The following is a 23,620-nucleotide window of genomic DNA, read 5'->3' as shown; positions in this document are numbered from 1 at the left end:
TTACAAACGGATTTTCTGACAGATTTTCCGTCTGTAATTTAAACTTTGGAAAATCATGATTATAGACAGAAAATTTGTCTGTAAATCCGTCTGTAAGGTAAAATAATTTTTTTTTATTTTTTCTAATTACAAAATTAACTTGTTTTCATACAAAATAAATATAAATTTAATACAAATTTTTATCTAATTTATATTCGAATATTTATAATATTTCAAAAAATAAACAAATTCATCGTATTAAAAATAAACAATATTTACAATAAATTATTCAATATAAATTGAAGATACAGCTGAAATGATTTCATTTGTTCTAGGGTCAGCACTTTTTAAAGAAACGCCACAAGGATCTTCTTTAACCAGAAGGGCAAGAACATTTAGTGAGCTCCATGTTTTTGTCACATTGCTGCTTGAATCTCCCAAAGTAACAGCAAAGACAGCATCAAATCCTCCTGCTCCTGGAACTCCAGCCAACAACACTCCTTCCAAGTTTAGTGTAGCATCTAAAAGTTTTGTTTGTGATTTTGGTTCAATCTGCATGAATTGCAAGGAAAGAGTAGTGATATTCTACCAGCAGATATAATTTATAATCAACATCATCCAACCAGAAGAAGCCTAATAATAAGTGCCAAATCAATGAAAGGAACTTACAGGAACACCTGCAGCCTCACCCATGTGACAATCTTCTCCATGTGTCCATGGATTTCTGAGGGTCAAACTTTTGCCATTTTTTTACAGCACCAACCATTGATGGCGTAGATGAACCACCAGTTCCTGGTTCTCCTAGTAACTAAAAAAACAATATATAGTCAGAATATTAACCAATAGACTTCATATTCTTCTGATAAGAAAGTCATTCAACCTGAAGTAAAAGGAAAATGTGGGGGTATAAGAGATTTAAATTGCTTACCAGAGTCATCAAAGGTGGTATAGAGAACTCAGTCCTCTCATGGTCCCAGTTTCCATTCAGAATGTCACTGATAACTTCTGGTGCAGGCAATGCTTGTGCTGCAACCTGCAATGTCAGCAAAACAACATAATTAAAGCATTTTTTGCCTAAAACACAAGACACATTAAAAGGGTAAGTGCTGAATACTTGTACGGAAGAAATCACTTCCGGTGAAAACATTTCTTCCGGTGAAAACCGCACATAACGTTGACTGCCATACACAGCTGAACTAACATCAAACCCACTGCCAACTTTTCCTTGGGCAATACAATGAGCAGTTTGAGCTATTTTATGCAACAAATCAATATCTGTGTAATCCTTCCTATCCTGTTGATCTTTAGAAGAGGAAAGCTTTATGACACCAAGGTAGTGTTTGTTTGTAGAGACACGACAGAACAGGACACTAAAACAAAGACAATAGGACAGAAATATTAAAAATTATGTTTTGTGTATCGTGTTTGGATACGATGGATATGACACTAATGTAATGTCCAGTATTATGTTTGGATACACATGGACAAGACTAAAATATTATATGAAATGACCAAAATAGCCATGTGATTCCAAATTTTTTAATATAAACTAATTTAATAAAGAATGAGAGTACATAGGAGTACAGACAGTAGGAACTTGAAAAAAATATTTGAAGCAGTCAAAAATTTTAATAAAAAATTATATAATAGTATTTATATTAAAATAAAATTTATAAATATAATTATTTTTTTTAAATTTATTATTAATATGTAAGAATACATATGATTAATATTAAGAAAAAAAATAAATCTGAGTTTGATTAATAAAAATTTTCATTTAGATTAATAAGCCAAATTAATTTTAAATACAAAATCACTTTTACAAAAAAATCCATTTTTACATGGAAAAAAAATTAATTTTTGCACATAAAAATTTATTTTTATTTAGAAAACTAATTTTTTTTATCTAAAATTTTATTTTTCTTTTCAAAAAATTAATTTTTCTTTAAATTATATAAAATCAATTACAATTTATAAATTATTTTTTAACATTTTAAAATATCAATTTTATCTTTATAATATTTATCTTTTAAAAGTCTCAAAACTAATTATTTTTGTTATTATTTTTATTACAAATCAAATAATATAATATAAGGTTAAAATGATGTTGAAGTAAGAATGATAAGAAAAAAGAAACTAGCCAGTCCAATAAAAATTTCTATAAAAAAGAGAAAGTACCTAAAGAAAAAAAATAGAAAGAAGGAAAACATAGAAATAGAAAAAGAGCATGGAGAAAAAAAAAAAAAGTACTTTCTGAGAACAACGCAAAATAAGAAAAATAAGAAGGAGTAACAGTGGAATAATAAAAAATAGCACCATGGACAAAAAAGAAAAAAATTCATAAAAACAGTCCGTGTCCCTCTTCCAAATCCCGTGTCCATCATTGTCCTTCGTAAAAGAGTGGACACAAAAGTATAAAAAACTGTCCCGGAGACAATATGTTCAGTGTCCATGTCTTTGCTTCCAAACGCTTTTTAAAGATGTGCTGTCCATGTCTCTGTGTCCTGTCTCCGAAACAAACGCTACCCAAGGTAATGAAGTAAAGCACCAACTACAGCAGTTGTCATAGCAGCAGATGAGCCCAAACCAGTCTTAGCTACTTCAGGCTTGCAATCTCCACCATTACCATCATCAGTATTGAATGTTATGGATGCAAAAGGCGGAATACTCGCCAATGACTCCGGTGTCAAAGGGAGTCCACGTCTCTCAATCTACACAAGTTTTGCAACATCAAAACTTCACTCATGCTCATTCTGTTCTGTACACTAAGCTAGCACACATCATTCAACCCTTAAATCAAGTGTTAAACACATCTAATGGTAGAAATCATTGCACACATAATATATATATATATATATATATATATATATATATATATATATATATTATATTAAAAAACAGCAAATGACTATAAAGCATGGCTAGCAGCCTAGCAACAGTGCAACACAATCCATACTACATAGAGCCAAATACTACGAACATTTATTTTCTTCTTTTACATTGTTTCTTAGCTTCTTCCATTTGTTTATATCAGTGGGAGTATATAGTGTGAATTATTATTGGTTAAGGATTAGCTAATCTGCATCCTGAGGTTTAAATGGCAATTAGTTTGTTGCATTTTAGTCCTTAGGCTGCAGATTATCACTTCCTTTTTAATCAATGCGGATGAGTTAAACCAGTTACACATATCATGATAAATTAACCTTATGCTAGTTGTTATGTACTTCAACAACCACTACATATTCTCAAAGGTAACTGAGATAAATGGAACAACCATAAATAATCTTGGAGAAGCATCATAGTCATTGTTTTTATATGCTCCTTTAATAAATAATCTTGTATTTTTCCTAGAAATAGAAGAATATAAAACACTCATATAAATCAAATGTGTAATGCAGGATCCAAATTAAAGTCCTTGCAAACCAAAGAATTCCATGCTGGTCCATATGCTTCATCAGGTTTCTATGATTCAAAGCATTTTATTTTAGTCTTTGGTTAACACACAAAGCCATGCAGTATTAATTATGCATATAAAATAATTAAACTATATATATAGCATAACTAAAAGACGACTAAGCAAGCAGCAAGATTGATTCTGTTTTCTATGGTTGGTGAGTCATATTTGAAAGAACACTCATCGGATGGGATCGCTAATTTTGATGACAAACTCCTAATTTGTTTATCATAAAACTTTATAGCTAGATCAGATCTTGAACTACAGATACCAAATTTAATACCTCATGAAAAAATTTAGCTTATTTTTGCTTTTTTATTGTTTTTGGAAAAGGAAGTAATAATTGAAAATGGATGTTATGAACTGTTTGATGAAATAAGCAATGGAAATAGAATCAGGCATCAAGAGCTTGGTGAGCCGAATTCATAACATGGTTCTGCATATAACCTCTTGCATGTCTGTTTATTCAATTCCTTTGCAGTAGTGTCACAACAATTTAAATACAAGTCACTAAGCAGAACACGATTTCACTTTGATATCAGTAAACCCTCTTGAAAGGTTATCTTAAAGTCTTCAGATTTCAAATGAAAAATCCATTTCCTTGCATTAATTGTGACCCGCCATTCATAACAAGAAGCTTCACCAATGCCTTAACAAATAATTTAACTTAACAACAAAAAAGGTCCTCATATCAGAGCTATCTAACCATGTGACCTTAGAAAAGATGCACTCCAAAGTACTTTCTAACCATCCACGGCTTAATAGAAAAGAATATTCTCTAATTTATCTTTGGTTTCCCAAACTATACACAGCTTTATATATTCATTTATCAATTAACTATTCACAGTTTGGTTTAGAACACAATTGAAATACCTGGAAAGATGGTAAACTGAGTTGTATGTCCTTTCCCAGATATGTTTTCAGCTCCTCTCGCCGATTGCTTGTCGGTGGCAATTTGATCAACATAGTTAGGAATCTCCAGTGAAAAGGGTTTCATTTGGCCACAAGATTCCCCATATTGAGATCCAAAGAGACTCCACCAGGGCCCTGAAGAATTGTGAGCAATCCCTTCATGTTCCTTATTAGGATAAACACTTTGCTTCGCCATATACACCACTCGAATCGATCCAAAAGATGATTTCTAGGATCACACAAACAATAAGAATCTCAGGATCAGAAACAACAAACCAACAGAAAGTTTTGAAATAACAATTTTCCCCCAAAATAAAAAAGACAAAAGGGGATAGATAAACTGCATTAAAAGCATATTCTAATTTTCTATCGTGTTTATCTAGTCTTACTCTTGAGCATTGGTTTATCTAATTTTCTAAACTGATACTTTCTTCTCACCTCAGGACAACTGCAGTTGTAGATCTAAATTAAAAAGAGAGGTTAGTGGCAGACATATATATCAGCAAAAGGAAAACTAATCTGAAACTAATACAAGTCAAACAACCAAATAAACAGAAACACCGTCATTAAGAAGTAACCATAAGCTTTCAAGTTATAGAACAAACACACAAATTGAACAGTACAAAGTACCCTTTCCATGTAAGGAGAATCTGCACATCACTGAATATGAAGATAAGTAATTTATAGAAAAACTAAAGGGATAAAAAAAACACATTCTTGTAATGTGATGTATCGTAGAACAAAGGGATAAAAATGAAGGTAAAAGACATCACAGTCATTGTATCAAACATGTGGTGATCATTACCCAAGTGGTGCCAATACAGAAGGCCCTCTCCTTCTGCACTTCCAAACACTCCTGCCAAATAAATAAATAAACAGGGAGTTTAAAAATGAATTAGAATTAGTATTCATAATTTCATCTGAATCAGAAGTGAAAGCGTGAAGCAGCTGAGGTGTTCACCTTGTCGAGATCCTCACGAGAACGAGAGGTTCTCGTAGTTCTTGTACTGCTTCAATCGAGTCTCGCGGTACTTCTGTAGCTGTGGTAAAGCTTCACCCATGGAATCCGTTGTATATCCTTCCCATGGAGCTTCAGCATAGCCACACGCAGGAGGAGACAGAGACCGGCGACGTAGGAGGAAAAACAGAGCGTTACGGGTTTCAGCCATGGAGGAAGGAGCGACGTTTGAAGGCTTACGAGAGAGTGAGCACGACGGAGGCTTTGAGACGGAGGGAGCGTCGATGGAGGGAGCGGCGAAGAAGGGGTTGGAAGCGCGACGAAGTTCTGGAATTAGGGTTGGAGGCGCGACGAAGCTCTGGGGTTAGGGTTGGATGCGGCGGCGGAGGGAGCCCGTGCGACGCATGGTACGACGGAGAGAGATCTGTGACGCCAGCGGCAGCGACAGCGGCGGAAGAAGCTGGTGTGATGGAGAGAAGAAGCAACTCGGTGACGGAGAGAGGAAGAAGCTCATTTGACATGGGTAGAGTGTAAATGGATCGAGTGGATAGAGATAAGATTTCAGTTATCTCAATATTTACCGACGGAAAATTTAAATTACAATCGGTAATAATTTAACAAAACGCACCGTTTTGTCTATTTAATTATAGACGGATTTTCCGTCTGTAACCATTTTTCACGGAAAAAAATTAATTTTTTCGATGGAATTATCGACGGATTTTTTTTTCTGTCTATAATTTATGCTAATCCATTTTTTTTATTTTCCGATAAAAAACCCTCTGAAATTTTTTTTATATTTCTGTGGGATAAAATCCGTCGGAAATATCCGTCTGTAATAACTAGTTTTCTAGTAGTAATCCCCCCAAAATTTAAAAAAAATAGTAAATAGTAATAATTAATAATATTAAATTTATTTTTATATATAATATTGAAAAAAATATAAGTTACAAAATTTTATAAATTAAAATAATTAAAAACTGCACTATGTATTAGATATTTGAATTATTGTTGCTCTTGTTAACAAATAGCTCATTCTAATAATTAATAAAAATGGTTTTATTATACTAGCCCAAACTCATACTATTAATTAAAGTAACACTAGTACATTTTTCAAATATTTGTTTCAAACCATCAGAGGCAGCGCCACTTTTCTCTCTCTTTTAGTGGTTTCTAAATTTTTGGTCTTCTACTCTTCTCATTCTAATTTTCTTTCCATACCAAAACAAGACATATGAAGAAAAATCATTGAAGAGAAGTGAACAGCAAAATATTAACCATTGAATGCACAACAAAGATTCAAAGAGGTATATTTCAATTTTTTTAAGTTAATAACAATGTCAAGTATTATTTATATTATTTATTTAAAATAATTAATTTATTTTTTTATAATGGACAGTGTTCAAAGATTGAAGTGAGGGCAAAACTCAATAGAATTATTTTTGGGTGAGACTTGGAATAAAAAAATAATCAGGTAATTCAATAACTTTATTTTTGGTTATTATATATTTGTGTTTCTAAAATTATTTGTTATTGCTCAATAGGTTTACTATTTTTTTAAAAGAAAATAATATATATGCAATTATTTTTGTTTTTTTTGTTAGATAGTTCAAGTTAAAAATGTCAAAGATGAAAACAATTCACTCATTTTTCAAGAGAAAAGAGAGAATATATGATAAACAAAATTCAGCTTCAGATTCTTTGAATAATGTTCAAAATATTATTGAACAACCTGTGACACAACTTGTTGAGCAAGATATTCAACCCCCTGCTTCCAAAATAACAAGAACTGAAATAGATCAAGTTAATATTGATACATTGATGCATGATCCCGGAAAGCGTCCGCAAATTTGAAATTATCCTATCAATCAACAAGATGAAATCCGTAGAGCATACATAAAGTTTGGACCATATCAATTTATTATGGATGAGTACCCTCTTTCTGGTCTAGAAAGTCATCCTCGTCGTTTCAAAGCTCATTGGTTTAAGAGTTTTTCTTGGCTAGAATATTCGCCAGAAGTGGATGCTGCATTTTGTCTTCCATGCTATTTATTTTCTAGAAAATCAAGTCCATTCACATCAGGAGGATTTCGCAATTGGAAAAAAGTGAATAATGGAAAGGATTGTGCATCTTTATCTCATGTGAGTAAATCTCTTAATTCTCCTCATAATATTGCTGTTAAGTCTTGTAAAGATTTGCTTAATCAATTATGTCACATTGACAAAGTATTGGCTAAGCAAAACTCACAAGTTTTAAGCAATAGATTGCGTCTTAAAGCCTCTATTGATACTGTCAGATGGTTAACGTTTCAAGCTTGTGCTTTTAGGGGACATGACGAGAGTCATGAGTTTCAGAATCGAGGAAATTTTCTTGAAATGTTAAAATTATTAGCTTCTTACAATAAAGAAGTGGATGCAGTTGTTTTGGATAATGCTCCTCAAAATGCAATATACACATCACCTTCTATTCAAAAGGAAATTCTACATGTTTTTGCTAGAAAGGTGCAAAATGAAATTCGCAATGAGATTGGTAATGCAAAATTTTGTTTGATTGTTGATGAAGCTAGAGATGAATCTAGAAGAGAACAAATGGCACTTGTTGTTAGATTTGTTGATAAGCATGAATTTGTCAAAGAAAGGCTAATAGATGTTGTTCATGTCAAAGATACTACTTCTGCTACTCTAAAACAAGAGATTTATTCTGCATTATCTCATCACAATCTCAACATTCAAAATGTTCGAGGTCAAGGGTATGACGGAGCTAGTAATATGCGTGGAGAGTGGAAAGGGTTACAAGCTTTAATTATTCAAGAATGTCCTTATGCATATTATATTCATTGCTTTGCTCATCAATTACAGCTAGCTCTTGTTGCCGCGGCTAAAGAAGTTGTTGATGTTCATGCTTTTTTCCAAAGTTTGAGTAATATTATCAATGTTGTGTGCTCTTGCAAATGCAATGATGAATTACGATCTGCTTATGCAACTGAAATTTCTCATTTAGTTGCAACTAATCAAATTGAAACAGGAAGGGGAGCAAATCGAATTGGCACATTAAAAAGATCAGGAGATACTAGGTGGAGCTCTCACTTCAACTCAATTTGTATCCTTTTACGTATGTTTGGAGCAACAACTTCAGTTCTGGAAGATTTGGCTACTAATGGATCTACATATTCTCAACGTGGTGATGCTACTTATGCTCTTAAATCTTTATTATCATTTGATTTTGTTTTCATTTTACATATGATGAAAGAAATCATGGGAATCACTGATAAACTTTGTCAAGTATTGCAACAAAAATCTCAAGACATTTTGAATGCTATGCATCTGGTTTCTAGTACAAAGTCATTGATTCAACAGTTAAGAGATAGTAGTTGGGGAGCACTTTTGGAGAAAGTTGGTTCTTTCTGCAATGATCATGCTATTCAGATACTTGATATGGGTGCTTCTTTTAGTGACATAATTCGGTCTCGTCGTAAAAAGGATGTTGTCACTGTTGAACACCACTATCGTGTTGACATTTTTACTAGCGTGATAGATTTTTAATTGAAAGAGCTAAATAGTAGATTTAGTGAGCAAGCAACCGAGCTCCTCATATTGAGTACATCTTTAGATCCTAAAGATGCTTTCAAGTTATTCAGTGTTTGCAACATATGCAATCTTGCAAAGAATTTCTATCTTTAGATTTTTCTGAGCAAGAAAAGATTCAATTGGATTATGAGTTACAACATTATGAACTTGATGTGGTTAAAGCTCCAGATTTTCAGAATTTGTCTACTCTTGCTGAATTGTGTCAAAAATTGACAGAGACAGGAAAATCAAATATATATCCTTTAATAGATAGATTAATTCGTCTTGTTTTGACTCTCCCTGTGACAACAGCAACAACTGAACGGGCCTTTTCAGCTATGAAGATTATTAAGACAAGGTTTCGAAACAAGATGAAAGATGAATTTTTAGCAGATTGTATGATTGTATATATTGAAAAGGAAATTGCTTCAAAATTTACTTCAGAGATGATAATTGATGATTTTAGTTCCATGAAACATCGTCGAGCAAGTTTAAAAATGTCAAAATCTTAAAGTATGTAGTTGAACATTAACTTTTATATAATATAATTACTTTTTTGATATATATGCTACAAATCATATTTTGTTAATTTTTTGTTATATTTTATATTTAATTGGCCCCTCTTATGAAATTTCTGGTTCCGCCACTGTGTGTATATCAAGTATAATATTCTTATTCATTGTCCGAGATTTCTCTAATCATGATAGAAGATAATAATTCTAATCATGATATAACAAAATTATATAATTTTAACAAAATTAATATATGTGTAATTATTATATATAATAAAAAATTACTTTAATAACAAGTAATTTACATATTTATTTTTGTTTTACTAAAATCTATATAATAAATTACCTTAATAATAAGTAATTACCTTAATAACAAAATGATATAGTAATCACTTCAATATTTACTTTTTAGACAGCTCAATTTTCATTAAACGTAATAGAAACCATAAAAACCAACAATAAATTCTTACTTGAGTTTTTCGTTATTCTTATATATAGGCTTTATTTTTTTAATAATACATTATATATATATTTATATCTATTTTTTATACAGTAATAATATTATATATTTATATATCTTTTTTTTAATTCTTTCTTAAAAATATTGACATATAATTAATATAAATAACATATATATTGAATAAATATCTCTATTGAATTAATTATAACGATTAATACAAGATAATAACATAAGAATAACTTAATTATAGCAAGAATTTGCATTAAAATTATTGACTAATAATTTGAATATGATTGATATAGTTAAATTGATAATTGATAATACTGAGAGTATATATATAGCAATTATATCAATTATAATAATAATTCACGTGACTTTATATGCAATAATTTGAATTATAATTGTCACCTAGTTATACTTGAATATTATTTAATTTTAGATATTTTATAGGTAAAAGTTATTCTCACGTAAATTATCATCATTATTCAATAATAATAATAATAATAATAATAATAATAATACTAATAATAATAATAATTAATATAGTTGATATAATTGATATAGTTCTAATTCTCATTCATATGTAATAATTTTATCAGTACATATTTATAATTTTAATCAGTATATAATAATAATAATAATAATAATAATAATAATAATAATAATAATAATAATAATAATAATAATATGGACATAAAATTAATTAGTTAACAAATTTAATTTTTATTATCGAGTTTTGTTTTCACTCAAATTTTTAATCATTAGTGATTTTATTTTTTATCTTTACAGTATATTTTGAATATAAAAAAAATAATATTGATCGTTATCTATTTTATTTATTTATAGTCATAATTAAATTTGATATAATTATAGTAAGTCTCTATAATTATAACAATTTAAACCTGCTTCATATATAGCATTAATATTATACATATTTATATATCTCCTCTTTTATTTCTTTCAAAAAATTTGGCATATAATTAATGTGAATAACATATATATATATATAGGTGTCTCTATTTATATAATTTTTTTTCTAATTGTAGCAAATATTTTCATTAAAAATCTATATATATATATATATATATATATATATATATAAGTCGTAATAGTCAATTTTTGAAAATTCGTACCTCATTCATATTTTTTTTTTCTCTTTATTATTTTTAATACCTAATGGCTACAAGCTATGATTCTATCAACAGTATTATTACCTATAATAGATTATGTAATGAAAAGGTTTGAAAAATAAAGGCAAGGATTATAAGGTTATGGAAAGTCTCATCCAAATTTGACAAGAGTAAGATAGCTTACCTAAAAATGGTTCTCATGGATGATAAGGTAGGTTGATTATCCTCTATGATTTCTTCAAGTGATTTAATAGAGTTATAAGTGCTAATGGTCTTCATTTTTAATTTGTTTTACAGTGTGATAAAATTCATTGTTCAAACAAAAATTATTTGACAAAGATATTTGAGAATGATTTAATCAAGGGGAAGGTTTGTGTCTTCTCAAAATTTTCTGATTGAGGAATCAAACAGAATTTATCTTCCGACTGCACATGTGTGTAGAATAACTTTTAAGAAGGAGTCACGTATACGATCGATGATCGTAACATTCCTGACAATCATTTCAATTTTCTCGATCACATGCTGATATATTGAGACAAACAAATGAAAAGGCTAACTTATTTGGTACGTAGTTAATTTGTATTATTATTATTATTATTGTGTTGTTCATTTATTTGTCTTTAATTTCATGCTTTTAATTCGTTTTTTTAATTAGATGTTATTAGACTCTTGACTGGAAAAGGAGAACTTATATCATGGTCAAAAATAGGAAAAAGTGGCCATTATATTGTGGTTGATCTCCATGATTTGCAATATGTGAAGATTTAAAATTTTACAATTATAATTTGTTTTGTAACAATAGATTATTATCTATTCATATGCAAAATCTTTTTTTATTATATATTATTACTTATTTCTGTTAATTTCTGCTTTTATTAAGAAATGAGAAAAAATTAAATGCACACTGTAGAATTAATTTGCAACTCAACTACTCAATTATCTATGTGATCACCAAGCAACCAAATACATATTAATTATCCAATTTGCAAAATTTAACAAGGGCATTAGTAAGCATATTGATTTAACCCTTTATTTGACATATTTATTTATATTATATTTATAATCATGTTATAATTATTTTTAAAACTATCTTTTTAAAAAATACTATTAATATTAACATATGATATATTAAATAGATATTTTAAAAGTAACAGTAGCTTATGAAAAATAAAAATTAACGTAAATAAATATTGCAAAACATATATCTATACAACTCCTTTTGTTTTTTTTTCTAATACAGACACAGTTCAACTAAACTCTATTTACCCCAAAATTATGTGATAGAGTGCAAAACTTTAACCGATAATAAAGCTGGAAATATTGTTCTTATCTCAATACTAAATCTAATTCCAAATAATGAAACATTATCCATCAGATTTTAAAGAAGACAATTTTTAATTATCATGTCATTTGCAATGACAATAAATAAGTCCCATAGAAAAACTCTATCGAAAGTTGGAATTTACCTTCCAAGACCAGTTTTTACCCATGGTCAATTGTATGTTACGTTACTAAGGGTAACCAGTAAAGATGGTCTACAAGTGCTGCTGTTGCAAGATCATGTGCACTTGGAAGATAACTGCACGATGAATGTGGTATATAGAAAAGTTTTTGAGAGCTTATAATAAAAAGGTAATAACAAAATGTCTTACTTAAATTTATTTATTTATTAAAATTTATTACTATCAATTAAAAAAATTTAACAATTCTAGGAGCTAATGGATATGCATTCTTATTGTACATTAATAGCTTGAGAATATTAAAATTATCATAAAAATCCGTATTATTTTATTCTCCTGATAAACAATTTTATAATTACGTTAATCATATAATTTTATATACTAACATTGATACAATGTTGTTTCAGATATATATTTTACAGGTATCAAAGGATAGCGTTGAATTGTTATTCAGTAGGTTTAAATTATTTATTGTTTATTGCAAAACTTTTTGCATTAGGATTCTCTATTAATTTGTACTTTATTTTGAGTTGATTTTGATATGTTCTTACTTCAGAGTAAACCAACATATAAACTTTGATAGTGAATTTAAGTATTACTAGATTATTTATGTTCATATTAAGTATATATGTTTGATTTATTGAAAAAAGTAGAATAAATAACTATTTTATAGTTAATACAATTAACACTATATTAAAAAAATGCATACAAATTATTTTTTATTAATTAAATTATTATAATTGAAATTAATTTTAACACAAAAGTTTAGAATTATAATTTCTATCTTATCACATGCATGGTACGGGTTATTAAACTTGTTAATACTTTTAAAAATAAGTGAAAAAGATTATTTAAGAAACAAGTAGACTACATGTTAATTAAAACAATTCCGTTACGTTACCAACTGCTGCATTTCTGCCAACTCTTATTTATAACTGTATTTACTGGAAGTGTCTTTGTGAATGTGTCTAATAAAAATATCTTTTCTATAGCTGTATTTAATAGAAGTGTATTTATAGATATATTTTTTTATGTGTCTCTTTATATATGTGTTTAAAATATAATAATTAATTATTTTTGGTAATAAATTGGTAAATAATATGTTGGTACCCTATATTTTTTCTAATTAAAATACATCTAGTTATTATTAATTATATGTTGACTGAAAAACATTAGTCACATACACTTTTTTTTTTTGTGATTTGTGTGTATGCAGAGTATACTATTTCATGCGTACATCACTCAAATATATGTGTGCAAAAACTTGACAAATATGTATACGAAATTTGTTGGTCATATCATCAATTATGGGGAAAAAATAGCTTAGCTCCTAAAATTTTTCATTTTGCAATGAGTTTTGTGCTGAAATGTGGGCTTAATATAAATCATTTGTTAAAACCTTTAAAATAAATTTATTAAAAGAACTTAGGGAGTGCTTTTTTTTTTGGGTTGGGTAGGTGGGGTTTGGGGGAAGGGATTTTGGTTGTTCAAAATTGTTCTTAAATCTTAACAATTATAGCAAAAATCTCTTTATAATATTGTGTTTATTTGGATGTTTTTAAGTTATTAAAAAAAATTAATTTTTAAAATTTTTTAATAATATGTTAGATAAAATTTTAGTAGTAAAAATAAAAATATTAAAAAATTAAAAAATATCTTTTAAAAATTATAATTTATATCTTTTTAAAAATATCTTTTTTATTTAAAAAATATTTTTAATATGATAAATAAACAAAAAATATTTTTTATATTATTATATCCAAATATAATTATTAAATAAAAAAATATTTTACATAAAATATTTAAATATAAAATTATTTTTATTTTTTTAAAAATATTTTTTATAAAATCTCATCCAAACAAATCCAATAAAACACTTCTTTGTGTATCAATAATTGAGAACTTTCACTATATATATATATATATATTCTAATACCTGAACACTTTCGAGTTCTGACTCTTGTTATTATAACACGATAATAGCTAGAAATATATAATAAAATAGAATTATATAACAAAAATTTACGAATATTGATACAAACACAATACATGATATGAGATACATTAATATATTAATTTTAATTTTCGTAAAATACAGATACACCACATATATACTAAATATACACACATAGATACATGAGATAATTTTAAATAGATATTTTAAGATAAATAAATTTTTGACTTTATAATTTAAAGATATATAAGTTTTTGATTAATTAAAAATATAACAATATTTTTTTTTAAATATAAAATATTTAAATTTTTTCGTCTAAAATATATAAAAACAAATAGATCATTTGTAAAGATTTAGATGTCTAATATTTTAAAAAGTAGAAACGTTTTTTATTTTTAATTAATTGATGATTTATTTGTTTTCAAAATAAAAAATGAAGGATCTATTTGTTTTTTATTTTTTAATTATGATGTAATTGAATATAAAAAAGCCTACGCCTATATATTAAATAATTGTTGTATCTAAAATGTATTTGACTTGTAAATACGACAATTCAATAAAAAATATTCGTGCTTCTTAATAAAAAAAATACAACACGACGAAACTAAAATTATTAACGTGCAGAGTAGAATAAAATTAAGTTAACGGAGATATAAAGGGAAATGAACAAACTATCATATTCACTATAGGCTATAGCCTATATAGGTTACAGCCATTGTTTAGAAGAAAATTTACCGACTAATTAAGAAGAGGCACAATGTCCAAGTCATTAACAATATTCAACAATGGTGACAATTATTTTGAGCTTTTCTAATGCGATTGTTGACTATGTAACTAAATAATTTTGAGTTATAATTCATGAAGTAAACTTTTAAATAGAATCAATTTGGGTTGGTCGAGTGGTCAGCTCACTCGTTCTTTTAAATAAGTGTCGGGGGTTCGAATCTCGCCTCCAATTAAAACAAGAACTACAACCTCTACCTAGTTATTGTTTTGCATAATTATTCTCAATTTAACAAAATACCCAACTAAGTGATTATGCACACAAAAAAAACCTAAGTGTTACTTAGATTTTTTTTTTATCAATAATAGACTTATTATTGTAATTATTTTTAAGTCAGAGTACATAAAGAATACATGATATAGAGTACATAAAGAATACATGATATATAAGCTATAATAACTCAACAAATATTTTCTAAGGAAATGTAAGATCTTGAAATGAATAAAATAAGAATAATCTACATATTTAAGTCTTTTTGGTAACTAAGTTCAACTAATTTAGTCTAACATAACAAAATCAGTCATAGATAACATTATTCTAAGTTTTATTGTTTAAAGTTTTGGCATTTTTATCACATAGAATTCATTTTTTATTATGGCAACATTAGTTTTTTTTTTTTGTTTGATGAGTACTCTTGTCAGCGTTCGCAAAGTTTATGATAAAAACATTTGTTTTTCCTTTTAACAATTATGGAAATCCGGATATGTTGGCTAAAAGTTTATTGTTGGCTATGTTAATACTCCTTTCCCTTATGGACCGGTCCGAAAAAGAGAATGGGCCGAATACTAGAGAGCTTCACTTGCGTAACATTACTACAAGTTTTAGGGTTTGAAAATTTCCCAAATCTCTTAAACCCTATTAAAACCCCATTCCCTCTTCGGCTGTTTTTCTCTTTCCCCTCAGTTTCGGAGATGGCGTTCAGCTCGATTCTTCGCAGGTCTGGATCTCTCGCAAGGCCTCTTGTGATTGCAGGGCAATTGTTGAAGAACACTCAGCGGCAGAGTAGCTACCGCACCGTTTTGTTGAGCGCCATCAACCAGAACGTGCAAAAGGACTCGGCGGTTCCGACGTTCGGTTTTTCTTCTTTGGCTTATAAGAACAAGCCCACCTCCGACGAGAACCTTCTCCGCGTCATCGAATCGGAGATCACTTGCGCCCAGGAAACCGACAATCACACTGTAAGTTTCTTTGCTCTTCTTTCTTCATCATTCTGTGAAATGATTATCTTGATAATGAAAGGGATTCGGTAATCAGCTCAATTCAATGATTATTATGATGGTTGATTATTATTTCTAGCTCCCTCTACTGGTTTGATGTTTCGTTGACTAAAAAATGTTGCTGTAGCATTGTTTCACATAAAAACTTCTATGCATTATTTAATTTTAGTAGTGTCATTTTTCTTTTGAAGTGTGTATCATAAATTTAGTGCCTTTTTTTTCTTCTTTCTTATATGTGATGTGCTTTACTCTTTTTTATTTTGTTCTTGCCATTAAATACCAATATTGTATTCTTTTCACCACTTGCCCCTTGAATTGTAATTTTTTTTATAATTAATTATTCATAATTTTATGAAGTATTGGTCCTTATAGTTTTATTTATTTCTTTATTTGGTCACTAAAGCATAAAACTATGTGGACTTGTACGAAAATATTTATGTTATCTGGACAGATCAAATTTGAATACAACTATAGGTACAAAAGTTATATTTAAACTATGATTTATTTTGGGAGTTTCTTGTTGAAATTCGGAAAAGTAGTTGTATGATCACACTTTTTTTTTTGTGTTATAGAGACAGGTTGATGAGGCTCCAAGTAATTTCCCTTTTAAGATACTTGATCAGCCGGGACAGCAGACTATAATGCTTGAAAGGACATATCAAGGTGAGGAAATTAAGGTTGAGGTGCACATGCCTGATCTGGTCACCGGGGAAGAAAATGATGATGGTCGTGACGACGACGATGAGAGTGAGAGAGCATCTCAGTCAAGCATTCCGCTTTCAGTCAGTGTTTACAAGAAGGATGGGCCCTATCTGGAATTCAGTTGTGTGGCTTACCCCGATGAGGTCGTCATTGACAGCTTGTCTGTTAAGAATCCGGAACCCAGCGAGGATCAGATTGCATACGAAGGACCAGACTTCCAGTAAGTCTCCGCACCTTGCACTCAGAATCTTTTCATTTCACAGTTCAATATTCTGGTAGTGTAATTTCTAGACCCTGTCTGAACTTCTTTTGTGTTCCTGTCTTACAGGGATTTGGACGAGGGCCTCCAAAAGTCTTTCCACAAGTACTTAGAAATTAGAGGAATCAAGCCTAGCACAACCAATTTCTTGCATGAGTACATGATCAACAAGGATAGCAGGGAATACTTGGTCTGGTTGCAGAAGCTCAAGCAATTCGTTGAAGCATGAGACGTTATTTTAAGCAAGAACACGCAACACTGAAAATTTGTTTTAATAACCTGATTATATGCGTTGATGCCATACATTCAGAGGGAAATATAATTAGATACCCTGTCACTGTGGTTTAGTGATAGTTCCTATTAGAAGTAGGTTATGTCTCAAAAGTGCTTGGTTAATTTTGTTTGTGTATCCTCTTTGGCGCATTTTCTTGTATGAGCTTGACAACTTTTTTTTTCTTTTTTGGGAAAATTATAAAGAAAGCCAAGTATTAGTCGTTCATTTCTTAGTTAATATTTCATGCGCGTGCCTTTGGTCTTCCATCCTTTTATTACGCGTATCAAACAGAGAACTCGAGTTAGAGATTTTGTCGAGAGTCGAGAATGAGAGCACTTTATGAATTTTTTTGTTCAATATGTATAACGGTGGTTATTTACTATGTACATATAACATAATTAATTTTTAAAATATCTAATTTACAAATTAAAACATTAAAATATTTATAATGCACATTTGCTTTCTTCCATATTTATTCACTCCTTTTGTTTTTTGTACAGAAGTACATATAAATTTTATTTATTGCATAGGAGTACATCAAAATTTAAAATATAATTTAAGTAAAAAAGATTTCATATTATATACCAATAAAGTAGTAACATGCATTAACTGGATTATTAAATAAATTACATTTATTTAAATTTTTAAATAGTGGGTACCGTGTTAATAATGAGCAGTTTAATAATTTCCAAGTAAACGTGTTAATCCTTATCATTTAAAATAGACTAAAATTGATCAAATATATCTATTTAATCTCTTCTACCTACCTTTTTATATACTAATTGCATGCCAAAAGTTTGGATTATTGTAAACGTCGTTTACACTGTAAACGAGATAAACATGAGATACATACAAAATTATCTCATTTACAGAGTAAACGACATAAGAGAGGAGTATTTATTTCGATAAATATTTTTAAAATTATTTATTTTAGTAATTATTACCTTTATTTAATTTATAAAAATAAAAAATCCTAATAATTAGTCATAGTTTAAATTATATTTGGTTGTATCCGTAAGTGTTGTGTAGAATAATTTATAGACAATTTTAGTTATATTTAATTATTTTTATTTTAGTTATTAAAAACATTATAAATGAACATAAGAAATTCATAATGATCAATAAAAGAAAATATAATTGTTTTGTTACGATGTATTTGGATCTCAAAAGAGAAAGCCAAATACATAAATTAATTTTGCAAAATCTCAATCTTATTAAATATTATTTCAAACATATTAATATATTTGTAGAATAACTAGAATTATATTATTTTATTGTATATGTATTATTTTTCTCCCACAAATTTATGTACTAATCATTCTACAAATATTTTATGATGAGTAAAAATTTTTAAGAGTAAAATTATAAAAAATAAATTTATTTAGAACAAAAACAATGTGATTAAGTATAATTTACTTAGATGTGATTAAAAATAATTAAATAACTATGTACTAAAAATTGATATTATTGAAGGATAAAATTAAAATTTATTTCTATACATGTAATTATGTATCGTTTTTGTTCTCAGCGTTTTCGTCATATTTAAGTTCCTAACGTTTCAAAATCATCTCAATTTTATCCCAACGTCAATTCTGTTAACAGATCTCTAACGATAGAACAACATTGAGTCAATTTTGAAATGTTAAATACTTAAATAAGACGATTTAAACGTTAGAAATAACTTTGAGACTTACCCCAAACATTACAGATAAAAACGATACTTTACTCATAAAATAAAATAAAAATGATAGCCTAAATTCAAATCTTAACAAATTTGATTATCTTATTATTAAAGTATATTATTTACACTTCTAAGACATTTTCTTATGTGAAATGTGTATGCAATCACTTCATAAAGTTAGAATAAGGATGGAAAATGATTAATATTCAATCATCATTCAATCATCATTCTGGTGAATTGCAAACAAGAGGATAGAAGAGGATTGAATGAGGTAATGGGTTGTGAGGTAAGAACACTACCTATTACATATTTTGGGAGCAAGTCCAAGAAGAGTTGCAACGTGAAAACTAATCTTGGATAAGATAGAAAGGAAGTTAAGTAGCTGAAAATCGAATTTGTTAACAAAAGTAGGGAAGTTGGTAATTATAAAATCGGTAATAAATACTTTGTCTATATATTTTTTTGGTCTCTTTAAGATGCCAAAAGAAGTTGTAAAGAAAATTATACAGGTGCAAAAGAGATTCTTCTGGAGAAACAAAAAAGAAAAGAAATTTATGCCAACAATCAAATGGAGCACTATTCAAAAGCCTAGAGAGCATGGAGGACTTGGAGTTGGAGATATAGAAATGAAAAATGCAGCCATGTTGTTTAAGTGGTGGTGGAGGTACTCAGATAAAAAATGAACCACTGTAGAAGAGAGTAATTGGATCTTGTTATGATGTAGACAAGAACATGCCAGTTGAAGAGCACAATGATAAAGGATCCAATGGTCCATGGAAGGAGATTGTGAACTTTGAAAAGAAGAATGAGTTGTACAAAGAAATTTGTAAGGAGGGATGGAGAAACTGTGTTGAAAAAGGTAAAGAAACAAGGTTGTGGAAAGATATATGGGTTGGGAATGTATCACTACAAGATAAATTTTAAAGGTTATTTGCGATTTCAAATCAGAAGAATAGCACTATATATGAGTGTGGGATGTAGATCGGTTCATCATGGGTGTGGAGTCTCCAATGGAGAAGGAATTTTTTTTGAGAGGGAGAAAGTACAAATAGAAGAATTAAATAACATTTTAGATAGTGTGTTCTTATGTGCAGGTAACATAGATAATGCCTCATGGAGATTTAGCTTGGATGGAAGATACAATGTGAAATCATTCATCAATGTAGCGTAGCCGAAGGAAAAATATATGGGAGCCAACTATAAAACATATCTTTGATGATTTATGGAGATGGTTGGTACCACCTAGAATTGAGATGCTCGTGTGGTTTGTGATAACAGATGGGCTGAATATAAAGGACAAACTAATAAGGAAGGGAATCATAAGCCAAGGTGAAGGGACTTGTGTTTTGTGTGAGAAGGCGCAAGAGTCGGTAAACCACCTTTTTCTTCATTGCTCTTTTTGCTCAAAATTATGGCCTATGGCCTTGAATGTAGATTGAAAAAAAAAGTGAGAAGTATACAGGAGAGAAGTGCAATTTAAAGAAGACAGAAAATGGATATGGTGGAACTGTATTTAGTATAAACCATATAGAAATATATTTTGTGTTGATGGATATTTACAGGAACCAAACAAAGAAATACACTATTATATGGGTGATTTGGTGAGTCATGAGTCAATGGGAGATGCATTATTAGTTGGACTGCAAATGTCTTTGCAATTTGTTTTCGAAAAGGTAGGAGTAACAGAAGAAGATATAAAAATGATGGTTGATAATAAATACATTGTAGAGTGGTTACATAAAAATATAGATATAAACTGGGAGTTGAGATTTTTAAGAAATAAGACAAGTAACATAAAACATATATTGCAGAACACAAATGTGAAGTTCAAGGGAGAAAGTGAATACAAATCAAGAAAAGAGTGGGAATCAAGGGCAATAATTAAGGACTATAGATGGATAAAATAGAAAAAATAAGTACATTGACTTCTTATAACAGGTGATGGAAGTATAGAACAAAAAAATCCAATTCAACGTATTACATTTGAGGAATGTTTTGATTCTCTATGTATTATTTACTTGTTTATTAGTTTATGTTTATCGTCTAATTTGTTTTTTGTTTATGTTTATCGTCTAATTTGTTTTTTTTTTGTTGATTTTAGTCTTTGATAACAATGCCGAAAGAAATTAAATTTAATCACTTGACATTAATATTCTGTACTCCCTAAAAAGATCGAATTGTTTATTACTGATCTAAAAAAAATCTTCGTTACCTCCTCAATAGGGCCCTATGCATATATCCAATTTTTATTTTATTTTCTTAATTTTAATTGTACTTTCTCAAATTAAGTAGTGTCTAGTCACCAAAAAAAATAAGTAGCGTCTTCCTACTCACATCCTGAGGCAGCATGAAGTCACTCAATATCGTTGCTCAAATGTTAGGTGCATCTTGCCAATAGTTGTCATGTCAAGTTCTGTTTACGTTTTGGCGTTAACCACATTAAGTAAAACCTGATATTTGCACGTCATTGTAACTAAGTTATCCTCACAAAACTTTATTGTTAGAACATTCATGAATACCGTGATTGGGAAGGTAAAAGTATCACTAATTATGCCTCCTAACTAATAATATTTAACCGTATTATATACACACCAAAAATCAATTATTAAATCAATTATTCATATAAAAATAAAATTTAATTTTGATATATCGTTAATATAAAATCATTTTATATGTATATTTAATCACATAATATCACATTAGCAAAAATAATTATTTTTTATTTTGACCACATAAATAATCATCTAAGAGAATAATTATTTGTACAATTCTGTAAAACATTTTATATTGTCTGTACATACAAATTAAATTTATAAAATATATAATAAAATATAAAATACATATAAAAATAAATTAAATAATATATATTTATATATAAAGATATAATAGTTAATCTAATAATTAATTTTTATATACACATAATATTTTTAAATAACAATAAAATTCAATAAATAAGAAGCTTTTAGTATTAGTATTGCTCAATAAACTAATATTTATGGGTTAATCATTAAAATAAATCTTGAAAAATCACGTATATATGTGGTCTTTTATAAATTTAACAATTCAATTTAATTCTTAAAATGATATCAACGTGAATAAAGTTAATCTTTCTGTTTATTTTTTTATTGAGTAAATAAATAAAAGTACACATGAAAAAATTTTTGAATTACAAAATATACACTACATAATCAAAATTTTAATGTATACATCAAAGATGACTAAATTAATTTGCCCTTAGAAAAATTCCATTTCCATTAAGTGTAGTGTATAGTTACATATAAATTAATGATTTAATACTATTTATCATTTTTTGAAGATCTGAGGTGAAATATATCTTATTTCTAATTTTAAAATAACCTAAATAAGATTATTAAAAAGAAGAGTGTCCATGAAAATAAATGTTGCAACAAATTAGCATCTCAAATAATTTTGTCTTTGTACTCATGTTTTACTTCATTAACTCAGACGAAATACTCACATCTCAATTTAAATTTCTGTTCATTTATGCTTCATTGAACATGAAGATAAAAAAATTTGAGTAATGAAAAAGACTTTTAATAAACACAGTCTGAAACTAAATTTAATATAAGCATATCTTGTATAAAGGACATCGAAAGAATCATCTCCTTGAATTATGTTCTGTTCGCGATTTTAGTAATACGACCTCAATGCCATGGTAGCATTTTTCATAATTAAAAGGGTGTTTTTTTGTTCTTTCTCTTTGACACAGCTCCGCCGAATGATCGGTGTCAATGTGTCACCTGAGCTGTTCTCTTGTAAAGGTACTCTCTTTTAAGTTTTAATCCTTAAACTTAGACATAGTTTCAACTTCTCTCCTTTAGGGTCACACTGTCACCGGAGCTGTTCTGCTGTAAAGGTATTCTCTTTCAATCCTCGACCTTAGACATAGTTTCAACCTCTCTCCTTTATTGACACCTCTGAAAAATGTCATAACATTAGAATTCCATCAACTTGGGTACAACAAAGATACTCTCTCTTTTAATAATTTTATTTAGTTTATTTTAAAATTAAGAAATAAGATATATTCTACCTCAGATTTAAAAAAAAAAGAATAAATAGTGCTAAATTATTAATGTATTCGCCACTATTCACTAGATTTAACGAAAATGGAGCTCCTTTAACCGTAAGTTAGTTTTATTCATGTGTACATTAAAATTTCGATCCTGTCATGTATATTTTTATAATCTAAAAAATCTGTTATGTTTATTTTTGTCTATTTACTCTTTCTTATTAATGCGGCTGGCTAACATGTAAGATAAAATTTGTTAAATATTATGTTATCAACGTGCCACGTAATAC

General features: G+C 28.6%; 3 protein-coding genes across 4 annotated transcripts; 2 read left to right on the top strand and 1 right to left on the bottom strand.

Moving 5' to 3' along the window:
* Positions 1-201: 201 nt before the first annotated feature.
* LOC148550350 (phosphomevalonate kinase, peroxisomal-like) lies at positions 202-5,797 on the bottom strand. The gene is made up of 7 exons (XM_088494446.1): positions 5,307-5,797; positions 5,151-5,201; positions 4,307-4,574; positions 2,516-2,690; positions 908-1,317; positions 668-787; positions 202-531 (listed from the first exon to the last, which is right to left on the bottom strand). Exons 3-7 carry the CDS (start codon positions 4,397-4,399, stop codon positions 265-267), a joined length of 1,065 nt encoding a protein of 354 aa, XP_088350572.1. The 5' UTR covers positions 4,400-4,574; positions 5,151-5,201; positions 5,307-5,797; the 3' UTR covers positions 202-264.
* A 1,426-nt stretch (positions 5,798-7,223) lies between these two features.
* LOC148550349 (uncharacterized) lies at positions 7,224-8,843 on the top strand. The gene has a single exon (XM_088494445.1). The coding sequence runs from the start codon at positions 7,224-7,226 to the stop codon at positions 8,841-8,843; it is 1,620 nt and encodes a 539-aa protein (XP_088350571.1).
* A 7,093-nt stretch (positions 8,844-15,936) lies between these two features.
* Positions 15,937-17,844, top strand: LOC107609566 (uncharacterized protein At2g39795, mitochondrial). Of its 2 annotated transcripts, none has more exons than XM_016311568.3 (3): positions 15,937-16,345; positions 16,963-17,306; positions 17,415-17,844. In XM_016311568.3, the coding sequence occupies exons 1-3, from the start codon at positions 15,941-15,943 to the stop codon at positions 17,572-17,574; spliced, it is 909 nt and encodes a 302-aa protein (XP_016167054.1). In that variant the 5' UTR covers positions 15,937-15,940; the 3' UTR covers positions 17,575-17,844. The 2 variants fall into 2 exon arrangements, with proteins under 2 accessions (XP_016167054.1, XP_016167053.1); XM_016311567.3 differs by having other exon boundaries at positions 15,941-16,345; positions 16,957-17,306.
* The last annotated feature ends 5,776 nt before the right edge of the window (positions 17,845-23,620 follow it).

The sequence above is a fragment of the Arachis ipaensis genome, chromosome B7, assembly GCF_059453495.1.
Source record: "Arachis ipaensis isolate K30076 ecotype BB chromosome B7, ASM5945349v1, whole genome shotgun sequence".
NCBI classification, from domain to species: Eukaryota; Viridiplantae; Streptophyta; class Magnoliopsida; order Fabales; family Fabaceae; genus Arachis; species Arachis ipaensis.
The sequence above is the reverse complement of the archived record's forward strand: the minus strand, read 5'-3'. Positions and strand labels throughout refer to the sequence as shown.